This window comes from Odontomachus brunneus, unplaced genomic scaffold, assembly GCF_010583005.1.
Source record: "Odontomachus brunneus isolate Ranch 3 - 2012 unplaced genomic scaffold, Obru_v1 Obru_scaffold_127, whole genome shotgun sequence".
Classification (NCBI taxonomy): domain Eukaryota; kingdom Metazoa; phylum Arthropoda; class Insecta; order Hymenoptera; family Formicidae; genus Odontomachus; species Odontomachus brunneus.
In genome coordinates this window covers 904,112-930,099 of record NW_022639577.1, presented here as the reverse complement: position 1 = coordinate 930,099, position 25,988 = coordinate 904,112, and the positions used below count along the sequence as shown (strand labels likewise).

The 25,988-nt window shown below is 37.4% G+C and overlaps 2 protein-coding genes across 2 annotated transcripts in view; both read left to right on the top strand.

The window, feature by feature from the left end:
- Positions 1-25,988, top strand: part of LOC116849892 (serine protease gd-like) — a 183,610-nt gene that overhangs the window by 118,901 nt on the left and 38,721 nt on the right. The gene's annotated exons all lie outside the window — the stretch shown is intronic.
- Positions 464-2,969, top strand: LOC116849884. The gene has a single exon (XM_032827512.1). The coding sequence runs from the start codon at positions 999-1,001 to the stop codon at positions 2,700-2,702; it is 1,704 nt and encodes a 567-aa protein (XP_032683403.1). The 5' UTR covers positions 464-998; the 3' UTR covers positions 2,703-2,969.

Sequence of the window (25,988 nt, the reverse complement as noted above, 5' to 3'; positions counted from 1 at the left end):
AAATCCTGAACTGATAAAACCCAAACCTATAGAACTTAAACTCATAAACCTCAAACCTATAGAACTTAAATCTGTAAATCTTAAACCCATAAACCCTAAACCGATTGAACCCAAATAAACCGGGTAATGGTGCCAAGAGTAGCAGTTAATGGAATCTACTCACTGCTATATTGAAGAAGAAGAAAAAGATTAATCCCAAACCTGTAGACCTAAAACACATTAATCTCAATTCTCGCCATAGGGTTATGTAAAAAAACTATTACTTTTATTTTACAATTTCAACCTTATTTATCTCTAAACCTATCCATGAAAAACCATATAAATTTACATTTACTAAAGAATGCATTTTTATGTTTAAATCTTCAAAGTTAGTTTGCTTCATGTGATTGGTTTTTTTGCATAAATTTTTTTTTACTTCTGTTATTTGAAGTTTATAATTTGTGAAGTAAGGTTTTTCATGGATAGGTTTAGAGATAAATAAGGTTGAAATTGTAAAATAAAAGTAATAGTTTTTTTACATAACCCTATGGCGAGAATTGAGATTAATGTGTTTTAGGTCTACAGGTTTGGGATTAATCTTTTTCTTCTTCTTCAATATAGCAGTGAGTAGATTCCATTAACTGCTACTCTTGGCACCATTACCCGGTTTATTTGGGTTCAATCGGTTTAGGGTTTATGGGTTTAAGATTTACAGATTTAAGTTCTATAGGTTTGAGGTTTATGAGTTTAAGTTCTATAGGTTTGGGTTTTATCAGTTCAGGATTTACAGGCTTAGGGTTTATGAGTTTGAGGTTTATAAGTTTGAAGTGCATAAATTTTGGATTGTGGAGTTGTGCTTATGGGTTTGATATATATCTATTTTTATCTAGTTTATCTATTTTCTCATTTTCATTAGATATACAACAAATACAAAACTAACAAATACAAAAAAATACAAAATTAGTTTCTGTGTGTTTTATTTTTATGAAAAAAATTTAATTAAAAGTAGATATTAAAAAATGTCTAGTTGTAAAATAAGTCCCAATTCTTTTTGTTTTGTTTGTGGAATTTATATTTTCAAAAATGGTAAAGCTTTAACAGACACTTTGAAAAGAAAGTACCATTTTTGCTATGGCATATTTGCTGAAGATACAAACAATGCTTGGACGCCAAATAGGGTATGCTCTTCATGCGCTGCTTCTCTTCACAAAGGTAAACGACAACGTTTTTCTACTCCCACGATTTGGCACGAACCTGAAAATCACGATGCAGATTGCTATTTCTGTTTAACAGAAACAAACAGGTACACTAACATTCAAAAAAACTATATACAATATCCTAATGTATCATCAGTAACACCTGCAGTTACATTGAACGTTTCTGTTAATAAAGGTTCATCAGATAATGTAGACCTTAACGATTCAGTTGATCAAACATGTGAACAGGATGAACGTAATGATTCTGATGAAGGTAATGATTCTGATGAACCTAACCATTCTGATGAAAATACAACAACAAATTCCTGTTTTACTCAACATGAGCTAAGCGATTTAGTGCGAGACTTAGGATTGTCTAAGGAAAACTCTGAAATTCTAGCTTCTAGGTTGAAAGAAAAACATGTTTTGGCTCCAAAAACCAAGATATCATTTTATCGTAATAGAGATAAACATTTTAGAAAATTCTTTTCTACTGCAAATGCTCTGGTTTACTGCAATAACGTTGAAGGATTGATAAATGCTTTTAACAGTAGCATTCGTTACGTAGCAGCTGACTGGAGACTGTTTCTTGATTCTTCTTGTAAAAGTTTTAAAGCAGTACTCTTACATAACGGTAATCTTTATGCTCCTATCCCTATAGCACATTCGGTTGTTTTGAAGGAAGAGTATGAAATTTTAAAGTTTATTTTACAAAAATTAGAGTATGAAAAACACAAATGGCAATTATGTGGTGATTTAAAAATCATAACAATACTTTTAGGTCAACAGAGTGGTTTTACTAAATTTTCCTGTTTTTTGTGTGAATGGGATAGCAGAGCTCGCGACAAACATTATAGGCAAGCAGTTTGGCCATCTCGATTAGCATTGGTACCTGGTTCAAAAAATATAATACACGATACTTTAGTTGAACCGTCGAAGATCTTACTACCCCCATTACACATCAAATTAGGACTGATAAAACAATTTGTTAAAGCGCTCAAAAGCCGTGAAAGTAATGCATTTACATATCTTGCTGTGAAATTTCCAAAACTTTCTGAATCAAAAATAAAAGAAGGTGTCTTTGATGGGCCACAGATTAGATCCTTACTAAAAGACCAACAGTTTCAAAAACACATGTCTGCTGAAGAAAATGTTGCATGGGAAAGCTTTAGAGCAGTAGTTACAAAGTTTCTAGGAAATGTAAAAGATCCAAACTTTAAAGAAATTGTAGGAGATTTAGTAAAGAACTATGAAAAGATTGGAGCTTTAATGAATTTGAAATTACATTTCCTACATTCGCATCTCGATTTTTTTCCCAAGAATCTTGGAGATGTAAGCGAAGAACAGGGTGAGAGGTTCCACCAAGATATGAAAACCATGGAGCAGCGTTACCAGGGAGTATGGAACGAACGTATGATGTCAGATTACTGCTGGAGCTTGGATCGTGATACTATAAATGAACATAAAAGAAAAGGCGTTAGAAGATCATTTGAAAAGAAGATAACTCGATTTTACAAAAAAGAATAATAAAAATATATACTTATATAACCTGGCGTAGGCGCCCCCGAACATTTCGGGTAAGTCTTAAAAGAAATGGTACCTCCACGTGGTTTAAGATGGGTAACGCTAGATCCATTTCACAAATACATACTTGTACAACTTGGCGTAGATTAGCGTGAGTCCCCTCGCCTCTCACGATTCGGGGTGCTAGATTAGCGTGAGTCCCCTTGGGCAAGCAGGCACACAGACAGTCAGGCGAGCAGGCGGTGGGTGGGAAGGCAGACAGACAGGCTGGCAGGTGACCAGGTGGGCAGGCAGTCAGGAGAGAAACCCCAAATCCATAAACTCCAAACCCATAAACCCCAAACCTCAAATCCATAAACCCCAAACCGATGAACCTATGAACGATTTTTTGCGATTTATTCAAAATTTTGATGCGATACGGCAATTCTGAGTGCAGATTCGTGATCAGCGACCCCAAAAACATATAGGACACCTATTCTCGTCTCGGGTGCCGGCGATTTTTTTTTGTGGAGCTGTGTTATTAATAAAATATTCTTATAATATTTTAATAATTTCAGTTTAAATTTGTTTACACGAGAATATAATATTAGAATAATTTTCTCTATCGGTAAACACAGCACGTTAATATTATTAAAACGTTAGCTTAGGATGGTAAGGTAATTACATTTTAATATAAAGGGAAAAGGTACATTATTAAAAGTTTAAAAATTCAATTTTATACCTTTTTATTAAAGTTTGAATGAGTTTCATTAAAATCTAATTAAAATTTTATTAAAGTTTGTATAAAAATAATATTTTCAATACCCTAAACCAAAATTATAAATATTTGCAATACTAGAAATTTTTGTCGGTAAGTGTAAATGAGCACTCTACTCGGAGCTTGAACTGCAAATTAAAATTTATTTAATACAGCCGTGTTTAAACTTATTGTCGATTTTTATTAGTGAAATAAGCTTATAGATGGCGATATTAATTGCATGAGCCTACAATTTAAATTGACTACTGAATTTACTCTCCTGTGTCTCTTTCTTATAAAAATGGAAAGAGGAAGACGTACTAGGTGGTGGCGGGACGCCATGCGTTCAAGATCTGCGTATCTTTTCATTCCAGAGAGAGAAAAATATCCGAAGCACGATTTGCAAGACCGGGACTCAAACCCGGATTTTTCACTTGCCGGGCAACTGCTCTAAACCACTAAGCTACTCGACGCTCTACGCTCCCTTTTCCTAGATAACACTCAGAGATGCCGTTCGGAAACGATATCTCTGGCACGATACCGAGCGCACGATGACTACAGAGAGAAATATTGTTATTGTACCCAAAAATGGTACTGTTGGTAGCTGTCAGTCTCCCAAAGTCAAAGGTTGCTATCTTTTAAGACCTTTTATGTTATGTTGAATATTTTCAAAACAAAACAAACATGAACAAGACCCGTGAATCTTTATTTTCCGGTTGAGGATAGGAATTCCATTAACAGATTATAATACAAATCACATCTCGCTATGATTTATTATCCTGCGCTTTATGCGCTTATATCAGACAACGACGTAAGGTCCGACAATTGTCGAGTACAGTTTCCCACTGGTGTAAATATTATAGAAGCACATGTTATGTCCTGCAGGAGAACGTAAAATTCGCTTACAATAAGTCTCGGCCGTACACGCAGGTCGAGGAACGAATCAGTGACCAGAAGGTTCGTTTTATATGCGCGACGACGTACGGCGAATGGTACTTTTTCAGGTCAGGGACGCGAGTCTCTTTACCATAGATAGGACCCAAAACGAATAACTGGAGGGAAACGGATTGGAAGAAATGAAAATTAAGTTAGGTCGCTTGATTTTCAAAACACAGTATATTTAACGCGAGTTGTTACAATCCGAAGCTTACAAATGATAATAAGAATATAGACTATAATTTATGAAGTTATGGGTGTGTAGTGTGGGTGAATGTGTATATGCATAGGTTAGTAGAAAGGTGAAATTGGCAATTCTTATGGAGGAGGAGAAAGTGGGGGAGAGATGGACTTAGTTATTGGAGGCAGCAGGTGAGGAGGGAAGAGCGGCAAGTGGTCCGTATTAAGTTAGTGCTCCAAGGAGCCTCGTATGAGCTCGCGAAAGAAATCGCGCTGAGGATGAACTTGTGTGCAAAATAGCGAGTTGAGATGTGAGAGGACGGTGTCTAGGTCGACGTAATGGAACTGCACTTGGTGACTCACTAAAATAATAAATTAAGAGTGTGGGTCTCGAAGGACAAAACCAAATTTTGGACTCACCGGAATTATTGAAATAATTAAAAAACGCAGCTGGTAGTATTGGGAGAACAAATAAGTCTCCGCTGTTTTTTTATAAAAACTTGGACATTTATTGTGAAAGAACGGTACCTTATGTTATATTCAAAGTATTGTCCATCGCTAGCCACTACTTTTTCCCATCTTTCTGGCAGCATACGGATACCGCGTCGGAAGAACGTTTCATCTTTTGAGGCTATCCACGAATTGGCCCAATTTTTGGTATCTTCATATGATGTGAAGTGCTGCTCAGACAGGCCGTGCGTCATCGATCGAAACAAGTCATAGTCAGAGGGAGCAATGTCTGGTGAATACGGCGGGTGGGGTAAAACTTCCCAATTGAGTGTTTCCAAGTAGGGTTTGACCGGCGCCGCAACATGTGGACGAGCATTATCATGCAGGAGAATAATTTTGTCGTGTCTGGAGTAGTAGTGGGCGCATTTTTCCTTGAGTGCTTGGCTCAATCTCATCAATTGTGTTCGGTAGAGAGCCCCAGTAATGGTTTCGTTCGGTTTGAGCAATTCATAATACACGACACCAAGCTGATCCCACCAAATACACAACATGAGTTTTTTTCCATGAATATTCAGCTTGGCTGTCGATGTTGATGCATGGCCACGTGGTCCCCATGATTTCCTCTTTTTTGGGTTATTGTAGTGAATCTATTTTTCATCACCAGTGACTATACGATGCAAAAAACCCTTTCGTTTATGCCTGGCAAGTAGCATTTCACATGTGCAAAATCGGTGTTCAACGTTTCTCGGCTTCAGTTCATATGGAACCCAATTTCCTTGCTTTTGAATCATTCCCAACGATTTTAAACGATGTGAAATTGCTTGTTGAGTCACTCCTAATGTGAATGCAAGTTCTTCTTGCGTTTGGCACTAATCTTTCTCCAATAATGCTTCCAATTCCGCGTATTCGTACACTTTCGGCCTTCCGCTACGTTCTTTGTCTTCGACGTCAAACTCACCGTTCTTAAACTTTTGAAACTACTCACGACAACGTCTCTCACTTAAAGCAGCCTCACCATATGCTTCTATAAGCAATCGATGCGCCTCAGCTGCAGATTTCTTCAAATTAAAGAAGTAAATCAAAAGTTCCCGCAAATGACGCTTATTCGGCTCAAAACTCGACATTTTCGCACGAAAAAAATTATGTGATGCTGATACAAAATCGCTAATATTTCAAGATTATGGTGTTGCAAGATGTCCAACCTTACGATATGACGTTTTACATCTGATAATTTCAACCATAACTTACTGGTGGGGCCATCTTTTGTCAAACGGCAGAGATTTATTTGTACTCTCAATAAATTTAGAATGAACGATTTACTTTTGGAATATGTAGCGGATGTAAGATGATTACGAGAATCAAGCCCCTACGCTTATGTTCTTGCAAAGGTTTTCGTGGTTCTTGTTCTCTCAGGTGGCTGAGGAGCTTTGGGTTGGGAATTCTGTTACTACCCGAATGATGTTCACCAAACATTTGTTTCAACTCGTGTCGCGGAAAGCGGTGATTTCCCGATCGTATCGACAAAATGACTTTATATAAAAAATGAATACTGAAGCAGCGCAACGGCCTCGGTATAAAGAAGTGATGAAAATAAGAGTGATGACAAGAGATACGGGTCGGAATTTTTATAGGAAGCGGCTTTGGAAAATAGAAAAGTTTCGGGGATGGTGGTTACCGTATTCATTGAAAATGACATGCTGGAAATGAGGATGATAGCTCGGATTGGAGGAAAAATGGAAAATTCGAGAATGTTCGATTAAGTTGCATGATAGAAGATGTCATTCGGTGATTCATAGTGCGATATGGTTCGCGTATCGCGTCCCAGGTCAGCCGCGAGCTTTCTCTCGCGACTCGACGCTCACGTCCAAATTACGCCCGGGCGGTTATTCCATGGCTAACTAGTTCTTTAGCAATTACGATTGGGCGCCAGGTGCGGAAACGGCCGCACCACCGGGAAGTCGGACTCTCAGAGACCGCCGTACAATCGGCGATGAACCGCCCGGTACGGTACTAGCTCGTCAAGAGCGTTCGACCGCGGAGGCCAGGATCTCGGAGGGTAGGATTTCGGAGGTAGGCGATTGTAAGACAGCACGTTCCTGATATGTACAATGATTTAGTCGAATTTTATCACAAATACGTTACACGCAAGATCAACGCAACGAGCAACGCGTATATACGCACGACAAAATATGCGTGACACGAACTATTTACACGATTAACGCTAGGTACGCTAAGCTAAACTCGAACAACGCGTCTGTTGTTATTCACGTTACGCGATTATCCTCTCCCCGTCTCGCCGCGGTGCACCGGCTTACGCGCTAAGAACAAAGAGTTTCGTACGATCTCGGTCCTTGATTGCCTCGGAGAAGGTCTGTCAGGCCGCGGGTCTCGTCTTCGCGCCGTCGCTCTCCTGACCTGCCGCGGTCCTCTCCTCCTTCCGGCGGTCGCTCTCATTGGCATAACTCTCGTGCTCCCGCTGTAGTACTCACTCGCGACCGCGAATCGTACGGCTCGCGGATTCGCGGCGGTTCGGCGTAAACCGCCTGACGTCCGCTGACTACGTGGAGGTTGATTTGCACCAGGAGTGCCCATCGCGGCGATATCCGTACCTTCGCTATCGGACTTCGTTTAGAGGAGTCTAATTGCTCCGGCCAAAGACTCGCGAAGAAGAGAGCTCTCTCGTTCAGTGATGGCCAACAGGACTGATGTATTTCCATACGGATTTTGTCATTAGTTTCAAGGTCGTCGATGGGATTACTTCGACAGAGTTTGGTAATATCCTATACCAAGACTCATCTAATCGGTATATTACCGATGCTAACAGGTTTCAATTGACCTGTGTGTCTTGTCAGAGTAACAGGTGGATCTGAGGTGCTAAACAATGTTTTGTTGGCCCTTAAGACCGGAAGTTAATTATAACATTTGATGGTCGGTGCGACTTGCACTTCGACTGGTATGCATTTAATGATGTGCATCACTTCTCCGGATAAAACGGATGTATATCCAAGTGATTTCATGAAATGATAGGCGAATATATCCGGTGATTGTGTGGCTATTTGCCAGAACGTTTTGGAGCATTTTTTGTTCAAAGTAACATTGCTGATACAGGATATTTTTTACAAAGTTGATTCAATTGCGAAAATGTTTCTCAATGTAAACAACTTTTGAATTTATATATGTAAAAACATCTGTATATGCTGGATTGTGAATTTTCTTGAGAATGTTTAGATCGGTGAATGTTTCAAAGATGAACAATTTTGGATGTTCCGTCTTTACCAAGGGGTAACTGCAAGTTTTTACCTAGCCCCTATTTGCCAAAGCAAAGCTTGTTTATTAAGTAGAAATTGAATAAACTGTTTGTACCATTGGATCATTATTTGTATCTTAGTAGCGCATCTGTTTAATAAGACTTCGAAACTGGTTTCTCTACAAGAATTATTTGGTATACTATCTCAATAAGTATTGCCTCCTTCTATATCTGTGCATTCTTCCGTTTTCAGTGCGTAATGAATTCCTGAGCGGAGTATTACTTGATTTGTATTGAGTTTTAGAGTTGCTCTGTACTCTTGTAAGATAATCTTTACACTTCCTAACACGACAACATCGGTCCAGCTTTCTTAATTATTCGAGAAAGCACTCCCATCATAGTTTCCGTTGTTATCGATTTTGCTTGCTAATGTCACAGATCTACTCAAAGATTGGTTAATTTTTAGTCCAGATACGATGGTATGTCTTATTGAAAAGGTTCCATGCATGTGCATTCGTAAACAAATTTGATGTATTTACTTGGTAAATATACGAGAATTTGCGGTTGGCTACATCTGTTGTGTGGGAGAACATTCCGCATCTTTTCACTAGCCGGTCTACTTCTTCCTTGCATTGGCGTACTATGACAGAATGAAAATCGTTAGTTTGCAATAATTGCAGTTTGAGTCGGGTGGAATTAACCTGCAGTGATGGTATATCGCATTCTTTGATAGTTAATAGAGAAACTGTGGTGAAATTTGATACGGCAGAACCACAATCCTATTCAATTATTATTTCAGTCGTGGGAAGATATTGCAGCAGATTTAAAATAAGGATGAGTTTTAATTCGTTGTGAAGCACCTGAAAGTTGTGAATCCTATTAATTAGTTTTTAGTTGTAGTTCCCTGTTATAGAATAATGTGTGGTATTCGGAGCCTACTAGGATGAAAAACGTGACTGTTTTTTTCAACTTGATTTTGATGTTATTTTTATTTAATATCTCCGTGTCAGATAAATTTTCCGGCGTTGATATGCGGTATTTCCATTGTCTATACAGAGAATTCGTTATTGTAGCTCATGGATTAAGGCTAAAGGTGCCTTTAAGATTTTTCTTTTGACGGAGAAACAGGTGACACCGTTCGACAATCCGTTCTACTGTTGGAAGGAGGTTCGATGATCATCAAAGGTTAGCCAGATTTTTTGTCAATTATTCATGGTTTTGTAAAATTTTCGATTTTTGTGATCTTTTTTTCGCCGAACAAGAGTTGTGTGAATGAGTCCTAAACAGCTCCTGTCAGGTTACAGGTCAGCTAACAGGTTACAGTTAATTTGAGTATTCTGTCGGAACAGCAGATGTGTCTGAGGTTTAATTTCTTTTTGCGTCACTCTGTGGAATAATATGCGAGATCTGAAGCCTATTAGGTTGCACAACGCGACTGTTCTTTTTCAATTTGATTTTGACGTTGTTTTTATTTAATATCTCTATGACTTCGTGAGGTCAAATATATTGATTGCAAAATTTTCCAGATTTTAGTCCCTCCAATGAAAATACATAGTCCCCTGGTTTAAATGTTTGAGGATTAATCCTTTTGTCGTAATGAGCTTTAGATTTATTCTTGACGTCGATAAGATTACTGTTAGCTTGAGTTGGCATTTTATGTATTCGGGTGAATAACTATCAGGTAGTCGTCATATGTTTTTATCTTGTCGTCTTCGAATAAGGGTTCAATCGAGGGTATTCAAACATGTCTACCAAAAACTAATTCACACGGAGTATGTTTGGTCACTTCATATATGCTAGTATTATATTGGGTTATCGGACAAGTCATGACATATTTTTTCTATGTTTCTCAAAGCTGATTTATTTATATAAAGAACAAAGATCAATCAATGATATATTGACCTTTTGTTCTGTTATGTCCTGTAGGAAAACATAGAGAACGCAACATAGAGAAAGCCTCACCTATATTTAAAGGTCGAAGAGCTAGTCAACGACCAGAAGGGTCACTTTACTAGCCCTACGACGTACGGCGAGCGGTCCGATTTCAAGTCAGAGAACTGAATCTCTTTACTCGAGACTCGACCTTGAGCGATAGCAGGTAAGGGCGGGTAAACAAAGAAATTAATATTTCTTAACAAAGGAACAAAATTCGATTTATTTATAATTACAATCGTGGTGTGTGTATGTGTATGTGTGTGTGTGTGTGTGTGGGTGTGGGTATGTGTCAGCGTATGGGTTGAGGATGCGCATTAATTCTCAGGATCGTCGGGAGGTGAGGGGAGTGGAGAATAACTTATAGGGAAAGATGGAGGAGGAGGTGGAGATGGTGGACGAGGATGCAAATCTAGAGGGAATGGCTGTAAGTGGAGAGGGGAGGGGGTAGATTTTCTAGTTCTAAATATTGGGATAACACTCTGCGGGTTATCCGCTCGAATACTTGGCGCGAAAAGGCGAGAGGAGGAAGATAGAAGCTCCAGCGTTTCGAGAGCGTCGCGGAGATCATTCCTTTGTTGGCAAGACCGGCGTCCCACTACAACGAGCAAGGGACAACCGATTTTTAGAAATTCTGCCGTTAATTAATATTCGCCGAAATTATTGCGATTGAGCTTTCGACAAAGTAAAGATATGGCTGTCCGGGCTTATTTGAAATCGAGACGCGGAAGACCGGATAATAAAACAATAACTCACTGTTAATGTATGCAAAGAGAGAAATGAATGGTCCTGGATCTCCTGAGTTAATTGCCTCCTTCGATTCTGATCCTTGAGAGATCCTCGTAGACGTCGTAATGACAGTAAGTGAATGAACACAGACGTGATACTCGTGGACGTCGTTATGACAGTAAGTGAAGAAAAAAGCTCAGACGTGGACGTCGTAATGACAGTAAGTGAAAGAGCACAGACGTGGACGTCGTAATGACAGTAAGCGAAAAAAGACGTCAGAAGTCATACGGATCGGATTTTTATAATTTCGGAAAATGGGAAACTTTGGGAATGGCGGTTACCGGATTCGTTGGAGATGTCTTGTTTGGTAACAAAGATGAGGCTCGGATTGGTGGGAAAAAATAGAAATTCGGGAAATATTCGATCAGGCCATATATGGACATACGTAATTGTGGGTGGTGTGATTCAAGATTCTTTCATAAGGCTCGAGATCTACTTGTTTTTCCGCGTACTTGATTTTTGTAACCCGGTCGGATAAGTAATTGGTTTTTACGCAATGTAAGGTACATGAGGCCCTACGGGACGTAACAGTTCGATAATCTTTTGCCATTTTTCAGTGTGCTTCATAATTCCTCGTTATAGAAGGATCTGTCTTTATCGGCGAAAAATTGAACAAAATGCTGATTTACAACCTCATCTGAATTGAACGTTATACCACGCAAGGAGTTTTGAAGAGAGAAACAAGTCTGACGGCGCAAGGTCAAACAAGTATGGTGAATATGGCAACATATCCCATCCAAGCTCCAATAATTTTTGACGGATGATCAAACTTGTGTGTGGTCTTGCGTTGTCGTGATGGAACACAACTCTTTTACGATTAACGAGCTCTGGACGGATGGATTCGTTCAAACTGTCCAATTGCCGACAGTACACATTCGAATTGATTGTTTGGTTTCTTGGTAGAAGCTCAAAAAACACGACACCTTTAAAATCCCACCACACTGAAAGCATAACCTTCCTCTGATGAATGTTTGCTTTCGAGGCAAATCATCACGTCGGGACCAAGATCATTTGTGCACCACATTGTTGTAATGGGCAATGTGATAAACAATCCATTTCTCATCACCAGTTATTAGTCGCTTCAAAAAAGGATCGTTTTCCTCACATTTAATGAGCATATCGCAGATGTTTGTACACGCCGTCAAATTAACTTCTTTGAGTTCATGAGGAACCCAAATATCGAGCTTGCGTATCCCAGTTTCTTCAGATGGTCGTGAACGTTTGAATGATGGATGTTCAATATTTTTGCAATCTCTCGTGTCGTGTAATGTGGGTTTGACTCAATCAATGCCTTTATTTTGTCATCATCAACCTCGATAAGCCTCCCTGACCGAGGAGCATCTTTAAGACCAAAATCACCAGCACGGAATTTCGTGAATCATCGTTGGCACTGACGTTCTTGACAGCATTGTCACCGTAAACTTTATGCAACTTTTCACAAGCTTGACGTGCGTTCTTTCCTTTACAGAAGTAAAACAGTAATATATGGCAAAAATGCACAGTTTGGTCTTCCATATACAACTTGTTATAAAATCTTCAAAACTCAACCAAATCGTTCAATTTTTTTTAGAATGAAGTTAAAACTGTCAGCTGTCAAATGACATAGCAACAACATAGATGCAAATGACTCTAATATTTCCAAAAATGAACTAGCGCCATCTGTTGTAAAAATGCGTCATGACTTTTCCGACAACCCAATAGTTCTTCACAGCCAGGTCTATCAATTGGTCCCATTTTTTTCAGTGCTAACGTATTGCTTCAGATATTGTCCTGATTGTGCGTGATGAGATTAGCTTTCTAAGGATCCGTTAGACTGAGGATAAAAGGCAATTGTTCGAAATTTTCATATTTTGTAATATTTTGCCAACTTTTTCATTAGATTGCTTGTGAAATTTCAGCCTTGATCGATGCCGAATACGGCTCTGAGGTGGTCCAAAAATGGCGACAAATCTTTTCACAAATTTGTCAGTTATTGTTGCGACAGTTTGGTCTGACAACGGTATGACTAGACTGAATTTACTGAGTTAATCCTGCATTGTCCGAATATATTCGTTTCCTACCTTGCATGGTAGTGGTCCAGCTATATCCATGGCTATTTTATCAAATATCCACCCTGAAGTTATTACTATTGGTTGCTTGGTTTTCACCCGAACTAATTTCTTCAATTGATATTATATGCATTGTCGAATATATTATCGAATATCATCTTTCAGATATTACCTGTAATAATTTTGCCGTAATCTGTTGTATATCTTAGTAACTCCGTTGTGTCCTCCTTTAGATATACAGTGCATTTTATGAAGAATTGCAACTCATATATCCTTAGATGGATATTTAATTAGTTCATTGTAGAAGATTATCCGCACGTCTGAGCCAAAAAATCCCGTTTGAAATTTGGTTTTAATATCATTCCAAGAGATGTTTAATATGTGCTCGCTTTTGGCAACGTTTATACGCTTGTAAGTTTCAAGTTTTCGGCTGTTTTTCGTAGACTAGTGATTCCTTGGATTATGTTATTCATAATCATAGTGGGTCCTTCTTATTGATCCTCACTGGTAGACAAAATAATGTGATATCTTTTGTTTTTTGACTAATTTTGCAATTGCTAGTGATAAGTCTGTCAACTTAGATATTTTTTGTCGTTCGAATAGCTTAAGGGAACCGGAGTCTAAAGGATTTAAATCTCTGGACTCAACAAGATTGCTTGTTCTGGTTTAAATATCGATTATACGTGGTTTTCTTAGAATTGTAATGGTTAATTCAGTTTCGCTTTTCTCGTCTGTCTTCGCAGGTAGCTGTCTCGATGGTATTTTGTGTCTCCTTATCTCAACGTCAGTGTCGGATGTATTTATTTGTGTATTTTGTTTGGCTCGGCTGCATGTCAACATAGGTCGTTGAGTCTCGATAACGTCCACTTGTTCTCTGACCTCTCGACCCGATTCGGGCGTCTAATGCCCGCATCTAATGCCCTTTGGTCTAATGCCTCTGTTATCTGAATTATAGAAGTTTCCGCTGATTTTTCTGAAGTAAGTTGTATAATATCTGCGGGAGAAATTTCGGACAATAGTTGATCGGACAAGTATGTATTGTAAGTGGGGTGTATATCAGTTGGACACGGGGCAATTGGACACAGTCCAATCACAAGTCGCTGTTCCAAGGGACCCTACAAATGTCTCTAATCATACGGTGTTGTGATTGGCTGTGTTCAAATGCACCGTGTCCAAGTGCACCGCTCCCTTGTAAGTGACCTCGTCATCTGATTCTTCGGTATCTTCCTCTTCTAATAAACGTCGGATAGTCTCTGCATCTTTCGAATCAGTTGAATTCAATTTAGTTTTGGGATTAATTATCTTATAATCTTCTGAAGAGAAATCTACCGGATTTCGCGATAAGGCTCTTATAGGCTATTTCGCATATTCATATTCTGCTAATTTTAATCTGCAACGAAATATTCGCATGTTCGCATTCTGCGCGTTTCTTAACCACATTAAAGGTTTGTGATCTGTTACAAGTGTAAACCTTCTTCCGTACAAATATGGTCTGAAATATTTAACGCAATATATAATTGCTAAGGCTTTTTTTTATAAGTGTCGTACTTTAATTTATTATCGCTCAGTGTCCGAGATACGTATCCGAGCGTTATAGGTCGGTCTTCGTTAATTTTACCTTGTGACAATATTCCTCCGATTGCATAACCTGAAGCGTCGGTAGTTAGAATAAATGGTCTTGAAAAATTTAAGTAGTCTGTAAAACCGTTTCTTTGCAAAGTTTGTCTCTAAAAATATCGAATAATTACTGTTGTGCAGGCTCCCATTGGAATGGGATTTCTAGTTTCAATGACTGTGTCAAAGACCGTGTCAATTTAGAAAGTTCAAAAATAAATCTGTAATATCCGGCTAGTCCTAGAAATTGCTTGACATTTTAGGGCGTTTTGGCGTTGGAAATTCGCGTAATGCTTCAAGTTTCTTTGTATCTGGTTTAACGCCTTTACTGCTAATTACGTGCCTTAAATAATTGATTTCTCTTTGTAAAAATTTGCATTTGTCCGGTTCTAATTTTAAGTTAGCTTCCTTCAGTTTTTCCATTAATCTTTCAAATTTATGCTTGTATTCCTCCAAAAAGGAAACATACCAAACGATATCATCTAAGTAACCAAAAGCTTCTTGCATACTTGATAGAACTATATCCATTAATCTTTGAAACGTTGCGGGAGCATTTTTTAATCCGAAAGGCATACGGTTAAACTCATAATGTCCAAAAGGAGTAGTGAAAGCGGTTTTATATCGGTCACGCGGAACCATTTCAATTTAGTGGAATCCGGATGCTAAATCGAAAACGGAAAAATATTGTGGTCCACCGAGGTGGTCGAAAATGTCAATTATATTGGGTAACGGATAAACAGCTCCAATAGTCTTATTATTTAACGCGCGAAGATCCAAAATCGTACGCCATCGTTTGTTGCCTTGGGAATTTTTCTTTTTAGGCACTATCCAAATAGGGGTTTAATACGGCGATTGCAAATGTCGTATAATACCACCATCTAATAATTCCTGAACTTACTTATTTATTTCAACCTTATGAATTTGAGGAAATCTATACTGTTTTGTGTTAATCGGGTAATCGTCTATGGTCGGTATTTAATGTTGCAGCACGTGCGTAGATGTAAGTCGTTCTCCTATTAAATGAAAGCATTTTCGAGGATTTTTTATTAATGTTATTACGTTATTAAGTTCTTCGGAATTTAGGTAGTCCAATTTAACCAGAGTTAATAATTTCTCTAGTCGGTCGTCATTAAAAAGATCAGTCGGATTTACTTGAAGAACATTAGTAACTGGAGCTAAATTATTTGTGCTTTTTCCAAATTCAATAATAAGTGTTTTTTCGGAGTCATGTGATTGCGTTATTTTGTCTAACAAGGAATATTCGCGAAGTGTGTGTCTCCGATTTCGATGAAACTTGGAATATTTATAGGGTGGCTAAAAATGAGAGACCCATTATTTATATCGATGCCGCAGGTTTAAGAGGTGAAACTACTCCTTAAAGTTTCATGCCCTTTTTACTATCTCTATAATTATTGGAAATAGAAAAAAACTTTTTAGACAAAAGTTATACGGTTTTTTATAAAAAATAAAATGAGCTAAAAAGTTTTTTTTATCTCCAATAGTTACAGAGATAACAAAAAGGGCATGAAACTTTGAAGGTGAACTTAGTTTCACTTCTTAAACCTGAGCCATTGCCGATAAAAAAAATATGGATCTCTTATTTTTGGTCTCTACATTCTATAAATATGCCAAATTTCATCAAAATCGGAAACATACACTTCACGAATGTTCTTTATATAAATCGAAAGTTACGTCGCCGTTTTGTACATAGGCACTGGTGATCAATGAATCTGAAATTGGAGCGACATGCAAATTAATATAATGATTAGATTTAATTTTCTTTACACTATCCTTATTATTAGACTGTAAAGAACTATTATGATTAGGAGAAATTTGGAGATTAATTACTGACGCACTGTCTATCTTTTCGGCAAAATTTATATTATCTTCTAAGTTGTGAATTCTATCTTATTTGTCCTTTTTAATTTTCTTTATCTTTATGTTTTTATACGAGGTACGTTTTTATACTTATGTATTCCTTCCCGAATATCGTTTTTCTTTCTTGCAACTTTTTCTAAAGCGTATGTAACATTTTGTTTTTGATAATCTGATAGATTTGATAATTCACCTTTAAACATCTTACGAAACTTCTTGATATTCCTACTTTTTTCTATCAATTCTTGTTGCGTTGATTCAATAGAGGTTCGCAAGTTCTCTCCCTATTACTTATGTGTGTTTTCTTTATACAATATGTAGGGTAACTGGAAATCGACTTAGAAGATAATATAAATTTTGCCGAAAAGATAGACAGTGCGTCAGTAATTGATCTCCAAATTTCTCTAATCATAATAATTATTTACAGTTTAATAATAAGGATAATGTAAAGAAAATTAAATCTAATCATTATATTAATTTGAATGTCGCTCCAATTTCAGATTCATTGATCACCAGTGTGACCTATGTACAACAACGGCGACGTAACTTTCGATTTATAAGGAACATTCGTGAAGTGTATGTTTCCGACTTTGATGAAACTTGGCATATTTATAGAATGTAGAGACCAAAAATAAGAGATTCATATTTTTTTTTTAAGTATATGTAGGGTAACTTTTAAATTAGAACTACTTGTATCAATATTGGACGTTTTTCTCATGATTTTCAACTAATTCTTTATTCAAAATTTCACAATAATTCCATAAGTCTCTAACTTGATCTCTCGAATTTTCATCTTCACGAGAGGCTTGGGAAATTGCCTTCCGTTCTTTACACGCTATTTAAAAGGATTTTGAGAGATGGGAAACATACCTCTTTGATAAAGAAGGGTTTAGCAACTTCCTTCTCGGATTTCAGAATGAATTTTATTTGAGGAATTGCGGGAAATCTAGAAATCGTCTCCTTCATCTAAAACATTAAGGTTTGGATGAGGAATTCCTTCAGGATTTTTGTTTGAATTTGCTTTACATTTATTATACTCTGCAAGAAATTCTCTCTTCTGTTTAGCGCCCAATAGTTCCTTTCGATGGGGAAACTGGAAAGTATCCTCTTGGACGGAAGGATCAAGGTTTGAATAGGAGGATTGTAAGATTTCCTCAGAGGTTTGTCTAAACTTTTTTCCGAATTTTTCAAATATTCACTGACAAGTAAACCTACATTTGTATCACTCACCGATTTTATTGAAATTCAGTACACTTGTAGAGTAGTGAGGAATAATAGATACGTATTTTTTTTATATCGGCAGTGGTGCAATTGTAGAGGTGAAAACACACTCTAAAAGGTAATTTGGCATATTTTGTTTTGAGAAAACATCTTCGGAATCGTGAGAGATTTAAAAAAAGTTCTTAGATAACAGTTTAATGATAATTAACGTTCTTGAAAATATTATAATGAAATTTTGCAATAATTCAATAGTTTGCAAATTACCCCCACCATCAACAATTAATTTTGCAAAATTAAAAATTTTGTTAGAAAAATGAAAGAAAATTTTACGACAAATTTATCCATATGTAACAAAGTTTGTTTCCGAAATACCATTTCTGGAAAACAATGCGCCTCGGTGATTAATATAACCGAATTACTTTTCAGGAAGTGTTTTATCCCTTAAAAGTAAGATTGGGCAAATATAAAAAAAAAATATCTGTCTCTTACAAATAAACTTACTTTTGTGTCACTCGCCGATTTTGTAGAAACTAACTCTTGAATTTATAAGAACGAGTAATTAACTCATTGCATTTAAGTTCATGTTATAAGAGATGTTTTTGACTTATTGGAGATGAGAAGAGTATAAATAATTGTAAGTATAAAACAGTAAAAAATAAAAATACAAGAAATAGTAAAAAATAAAAATATAAACAATAAAATATAAAAGTACAAAAATATGAAAAATGGAAACATAAAAAATAAAAATACCAAAAATATAAAAAATGGAAACATAAAAAATAAAAATACCAAAAATAATAAAAAATAAAAATACAAAAAATAATAAAAAATAAAAATACAAAAAGTAATAAAAAGATGAAAGAAGGAAATAGACTCATGTCACCTCCTTCTCGGTTCCCTCCTGGATTCGGCAAAGAGCGAGATAAAATTATTTTGATTAATTAGATTGCCATCCAGTTGTCATCTGATAGGATCCGCTATTTTGAAGTGTATAATTTTTACATTGGATTTATTTTCAGCGACATGAAAATCTCTTATTATCTCTAAAAGTCAAAAACATCTCATAACAATAGCATAAACTTAAATGCAACCAGTTAATTATTTGTTCTTATAAATGCAAGGGTTAGTTTTCACAAAATCGGCGAGTGATACAAAGGTAAATTTATTTGTAAGAGACACGTATTTTTTATATTTGCACAATCTTACTTTTAAAGGATAAAACACTTTCTGAAAAGCAACTCGGTTATATTAACCACCGAGGTGCGTTACGGATTATTTTCCGAAAATGGTATTTCGGAAACATAATAATTTATTATATGTGAATGAATTTGGCGTGAAATTTTCTTTCATTTTTGTTCTAACAAAATTTTTAATTTTGCAAAATTAATTGATGGTGGTAGAGGTATTTTGCAAACTATCAAATTATTGCAAAATTTCATTGTACTATTTTCAAGAACATTAATTATCATTAAATTTTTGTCTAAGAACTACTTTTTTTAATCTCTCACCATTCCGAAAATATTTCCTCAAAACAAAATATGCCAAATTACTTTTCATAAGATATTTTCACCCTTACAATTGCATCCTTGCCGATATAAAAAAAATACATATCTCTTATTTCTCACTACTCTACAAGTGTATTGAGTTTCAGTAAAATCGGTGAGTGATACAAAAATAGATTTACTTGTGAGAAGAATCCATAAATCGTTCACATTACATATTATGTGAACCTGTTGGTTAATTTTGTTGAGGTCACTTAGAGTTTTACAGAAGGTTTGGTTTCCTTCCTGTTTAGAATATCTTATGAATTTAGAATATCTTATGAGGATTGGGGAATTTGGAAATCGTCCCCTTTTTCTAGGATGCGAAGATCTGAGTTCCTTTTTTTTGCGGTCAGAATTAATTTTTTTATCATTATTACCCTTCAATTCGTTATTGATCTCATAGTCTTTGGGATTCGCGGGTTAAATATTATATGTTGGTATTAAAGTTTCTACTTCCGTATCTAAAGAACTGATTACGTCAAAATAAGCTTTACGATGTTTATTAAACTATTGCTTTTCAATTCTATACTCTTGCCAACAGTTATTTTAGGTAAATATCCTTCTTTGACGTGTGGATTATTGACACACACGAAGAACCTTGTAGCGCGCGAATACTATTATAGACTCAGGAGAATAAAATTGGATTTTGGTGCTTGTAACGTTTAAATATCTCTTAGAATATCTCTTAGTCTATTCTCGCTTCTGTTTAATAGAAAAAATCATTACCGAGAATTCCACAGGATTGAATAGGAAAATTATAAGAAATAACATGAAAACTAACGGGTACACCCAAAATTGTTATAATTATTTCTTCTGAAATATATTGTTACGTCCTGCAGGAGAACGCAACGTAAAGAAAGCCTCGCCTGTACTTATAGGTCGAAGAACGAGTCAGCGATCAGAAGGGTCGCTTTAGTAGCGCGATGACGTACGGCGAGCGGTCCGATTTTGAGTCAGAGTACTTAACCACTTAACTAGCACGCGCGCCAAAAGATGCATCCGTGTTCGTGCTACAACTGGCACGCGCGTCAAAAGTCGCGCAATTTATACAAGAAAAAACTCGTTTTACTTCTGTACTGGAAATATATATTATTGAATTTAAAAAGTTACTAATATTATGTTTTCGATATCAAGGAATCCAAGTTTTATATCAAAATTAAAAAATTTTCAAATCCCGATGCCCTATCGTCTGTTTAATACGCATGGAAAATTCTTCCTTTTACATTGATTTGAGAACAAAGATTATACTTCGCGGTCGTGATTCACATTACCAGCAAATGCGCAAAGATTAACTACGTTTAAATGTTTTAGAAATGTTTATTTCAATTTGATTTAATAAACAATATTATAAAAGTATAATCTTAGTTCTCAAATCAATATAAAAGAAAGAATTTTCGTGCGTATTAAACAGACGATAGTACATCGTGATTTAAAAATTCTTTAACTTTGACATAAAATTCGGATTCCTGGATGTCAAAAACATAAGATTAATAACCTATTAAATTCAATAACATATTTCCAGCATAAAAGTAAGGCGAGTTTCTTCTCGCGTAAAGCGCGCGACTTTTGACGCGCGTGCCAGTTGTGGCACGGACAGGGATGCGCCTTTTGGCACGCGTGCCAGTCAAGTGGTTAATCTCTTTATTCGGGACTGGACCTCGAGCGATAATGGGAGAGGACGGGTTAAGAAAGACGTAGAATTTCTTTATAAGAGAAATAAAGTATGATTTATTTATAGTTACAATTTTAATAAGATGTGTAGGTGTGTGTGTGTAGTATGCGTGTGAGTATATGGGGTGAGAGTGAGCGTTAGTGTTCCAGATTATTGGAGGGTGAAGGGGGTGGAGAATAAGTTAGAAGAAGAGATGAAGGAGAAGATGGAGATGGTGGAAGAGAATGCGGATCTGATGGAAGTGGCTGTAGATGGAGAGGGAAGGGGGGTAAATCTTCTAGATCTAAATATTGTACTAATAGTCTACGGGTTATCCGGTGAAAGACTCCGCGTGAGAGAGAATCGGAGGGGGAAGACAGTAGCTCCAATGTATTTAGAGCTTCGCGCAAATCACTGCGTTGTTGACAAGATCGACGACCCACTAAAGCGAGGGAAGGGACATACCGATTTTAGAATTCTGATCGATAATTAATGTCCACCGAAATGATTGAAATTGAGTTTCCGACAAGGTAAAGATATAATGTCTAGGTATAGCTTCCGGAATGAAGCCGTGTCTTGAATCAGCGATATGCCGACGTTTCGCAAACGTTGCAGTTTGCATCATCAGGGCTGAGAACTCTGATACTGAGCTCCCTTGGGTAAAGGTAGTCCTTATATGCCCTCCACCCCCCTTTGTGTAGATGGTGTTTAGGGAGTAGGGGACGAGGCTTGAATCCAGCCAATCAGCGTATTTTAATTGATCAGCTGGTCAATTAAAAAACTGGGAGGGCAGTATGCCAAATAGAGTTTACTTGCATACCTTTGTCTCGGTTGAGATTGTTGGGATGTTTTAAAATTTTTAGACCTTCACGATGTTTTCTGGCAAAATAACTCTGTGAGGGAGCCAATCTGGTGGCTTTTTCATATTGTACGGAGTGTCCAGTCTCCATCCAGTGTTCAGCTAGGGCTGATTGAGTAAAGTGACCATACTTGGTACATCGCTGGTGTTCCTTGATTCGCGTACTGATCTTCCTCCCGGTTTCTCCTATATAAACTTTACCACAAGAGCAAGGGATCTTATATACACCTGATGTTTCTAGGCATGATTTCTGATCCTTCGGATTTGGGAGTAAATGGGAGAGCTTCCTATGAGGTTTGAAGATTACTTTGATTTTGTGTTTACCCAAAATCCTGCTGATAGGTTCTGTTATGCCCTGGAGATATGGAAGGACAGCCGTTTTTCTCTTTTCTCTCTCTTCATCTAGTGTGTCAGTGTTTTTAGGACTGACAATTCTGTTCTTCTGGTTTTTTATTATTTGCGAGATGTTTTTGCTGTTGTATCCATTTTTGGTTAAGGCTGTACTGAGGTGTTCTAGTTCTCCATTCAGAGAAGATGGTTCCGAAATTGTGAGCGCTCTGTAAACCAATGAACTTATGACAGAATTCTTTTGCGAGGGATGATGATGAGAGGTTGCATGTAGATATCGGTCCGTGTGTGTTGGTTTTCGGTAGACCTGGTGACCTAAGGTGCCATCTTGGTTCTTTTGGACTAGCACATCCAGAAAGGGTATTTGATTATTTTGTTCCACTTCCATTGTGAACTGAATACTGTGATGTTGTGAATTGAGAAACTCGAGAAATTGAGAAAGAGTTTCCCTGCCATGATTCCAAATTACGAAAGTATCGTCCACATACCGATATCATGTGGATGGTTTCAGTAGTGCGTTCCTCAAAACTTTATTCTCAAAGTATTCCATAAAGATGTTTGCAATGATAGGAGATATAGGAGATCCCATCGCCGCTCCAGAGGTTTGTTCGAAAAACTCTCCTTGGAACTGAAAATAGGTTGAAGTTAAGCAGTGTTCTATTAGTGGGAAGAGGTTGGCAGGAATTTCCTCGGAATTCTTGATGATGTTCAAAGTATCCTGGACTGGAACATTGGTAAACAGTAAGACTACATCAAATCTCACCAGGATATCATTAGTATTCATCTTGATTTTTGTGATCTTATTCACGAAATCTGTTGAATTCTTGATATGGGAATCATTGAGACCAGTAAGTTTCTGGAGGGGTTTGGTAAGATAGCGGGCTAACTGGTAGATAGGTCCCACAATATTGCTGACAATAGGGCGTAAGGGCACTGATTCCTTGTGGATTTTTGGAAGACCGTAGAGTCTAGGTGCTGAAGAATCTTGAGGGGTTAAATACTTGATAGTTTGAAGAGGGAGACCTGCATTTTTCAAAAGAGAAGATGTTTTCTTCTCTATGCTGGATGTTGGGTTGCGTTTGAGTTTCCTGTAGACTTTTTGGTCTGAGAGTAAACTGTTGATTTTACTGCAATAGTCTTTCCTGTTCATAACTACAGTAGCGTACCCTTTGTCTGCTGGTAAAATTAGGATCTTGTTGTTTTGTTTCAGACCGTGGAGAGCTCGGCGTTGTTCTTTGTTTATATTTTGTTTGGGAAGTTTGGCTTTGCGTAGGATGTTGGTTGTTCGATTTCTGATGTCATTGCTTGCCTCTAAAGGAAGGTAGAAAATAGCCGTTTCAATTTGGCTGATGATTTCTTCCGTAGGGTACTAGAAGGAGTGACAGCAAAATTGTGTCCCTTAGCTAGAACAGCGACTTCGTATGGTGATAGGTCTTGATCGCTAAGATTCTTAACTGTATGTGTGAGAACTGGCATTTGAGTCAGTGGATTGATCTTATCATACTTGCTCTTCTGTTTTTGTGTTCTTGCCTCAGCTGAGTGAACAGCTTGTTTGTGAGTAACTCGATCCAGTGTCAGCCACAGCTCAGGCTCCAACGATTTTGCAAGAAAGAGATGTAATTTTAATAGTTTTTGGGATATCTCAGCCAAGTTCTTCTTGGTGGCTGAGATTCTGTCTTTGACTAACCTCAACGACACTTGTCGTAGAATGCCTTTGGTCTGGTTAGAAGATGGAAATGGCTTCTTTAATTGAAAGCATTTCGATACTACATGATGGTCGCGGCACCGTTTCAAAAACGCTAGGGAGCATAGTTGGACATGCAAGGATTTCCTGAGTTTGGAAAACAAATTTACCGATCCTAGGATAGCCTCTCCGCGCAGGCTTCTAATACTAGATTTGAGACTTTCACGGCTATTGATACAATGTCTAGGTATAGCTTCCGGAATGCAGCCGTGTCTTGAATCAGCGATGTGCCGACGTTTCGCAAACGTTACAGTTTGCATCATCAGAGCTAAGAACTCTGACACTGAGCTCCCTTGGGTAAATGTTGTCCTTATATGCCCTCCTCGCCCCCTTGTGTAGATGGTGTTAGGGAGTAGGGGACGAGGCTTGAATCCAGCCAATCAGTGTATTTTAATTGATCAGCTGGTCAATTAAAAGCAAACGGCTCCATTCCGGAAGCTATACCTAGACATTGTATCAATGGCCGTGAAAGCCTCAAATATAGTGTTGTTGAATTAGTTACCTCGGCTTCAAGTTAAGAGAGGTCTAGCGCTTGAAATCCTGTAGATTATGTATTAAATATATTATGAATTACTAGATAGCACTTCGAGCAGCTTGGCAGACGATTTTTTTATTCTGAAATAAGAGTTGACGATCGGTTGTCTATGTAAGAATTTATATTTTAGAAGGAGGAAGAAAGAGGCGACTTCCAAATCCCTTTCCTTATTTTTCTTCGTCCTTCCGTGTCTTTTTTCAAAAGAAAAAATTTATTTGTATATAAATATATACTTTTATATACTTATTTATATGCTTTATATACTCTATATATATTATATTCTCTCTCTTATATATTTAAACTACATTTGACATACGGAAACCATTGCTACAATTAGGATTAGATATGTAATAAACTATCAGGACCTTGAATAAGTTCTCGCTGTTTTCCAACATATGGCGTTACCAGAACTGCGTGCGTGTAGTTTAAGATGGTAACGCATCTATAAGAAAGTACTATAAGCAAGCATGAAATTCAGTGTATGTCATTTTCGCCGAAGTGTAAACAACTTTTTTTTTCATAATGTTAAACATGTCGAGTTTCGTGCCAAAAAAAAGTATTTGCGGGGAACTTTACTGCACTGCTTTATTAAAAAAAAACATCTACAACTGAAACACAGAATTCATGTTGAGACTTACGGCGATCATGCTCTATCGGAAACAATATGCAGAGATTGGTTTAGACGCTTCAAAAATAATGATTTTGATGTTGAAGATAAAGAACGCTCTGACGCACCGGAAAAGTTTGAAGACGAAGAATTGGAGGCATTACTTCAGAAAGAGTCATGTCAGACGCTAGCTGAACTTGCAGAATTATTAGAAGTTGATCACACAATAGTTTCAAAACGTTTGAAAGTATTAGGAATGATTCAAAATCAAAGACATTGGGTGCCGTACAAGTTGAAGCCGAGAGACGCCGAACGGCATCTTTTCACGTGTGAACAGCTGCTTCAACGGCAGAAAAGGAAAGGTTTTTTACATAGTATCGTGACTCGCGATGAAAACTAGATACATTACGATAACCCTAAGCGTAGAAGATTGTGGGATAAGCCCGGCCATGCATCAACATCGTCGGCAAAGCCGAATATCCATGGTTCGAAGCTTCTACTCTACTTTTAGTGAGATCAGCTAGGTGTAGTTTATTATAAGCTGCTCAAACCGAACGAAACCATCATGGGAGATTGCTATCGACTACAACTGATGCATTTGAGTCAAACATTGAAGGAAAAACGGCGGCTATACGAACAAAGACACGACAAAGTGATTTTGAAGTGAACATGACAACGCTCGGTCATGTTGCGCAACCGGTGAAAACTTACTTGGAAACGCTTAAATAGTGTGACCGTTTCTCCGTTCGTTAGACGCGAGAATACGACCAAAACTTCGTCTCCGCCGTTGCGGCAACGGCCGAGCTTGCCGGCAGCTCTCAAAAATTATCTCTCGGTAGAGCGGCGGGGTTCTTGTGTCGACGCGCGACCTTACTTCGCGCGACACGAGAGGAACAGGCGACAGAGTCGGAGGAATCACAAATGCACACACGTATCGCTTAACATTACTCTATATTCAACAAAAAAAATAACA

Coding starts and splice junctions, on each gene's coding strand:
- LOC116849884 (XM_032827512.1), top strand. CDS start 999: ATGTCTAGTTGTAAAATAAGTCCCAATTCTTTTTGTTTTGTTTGTGGA.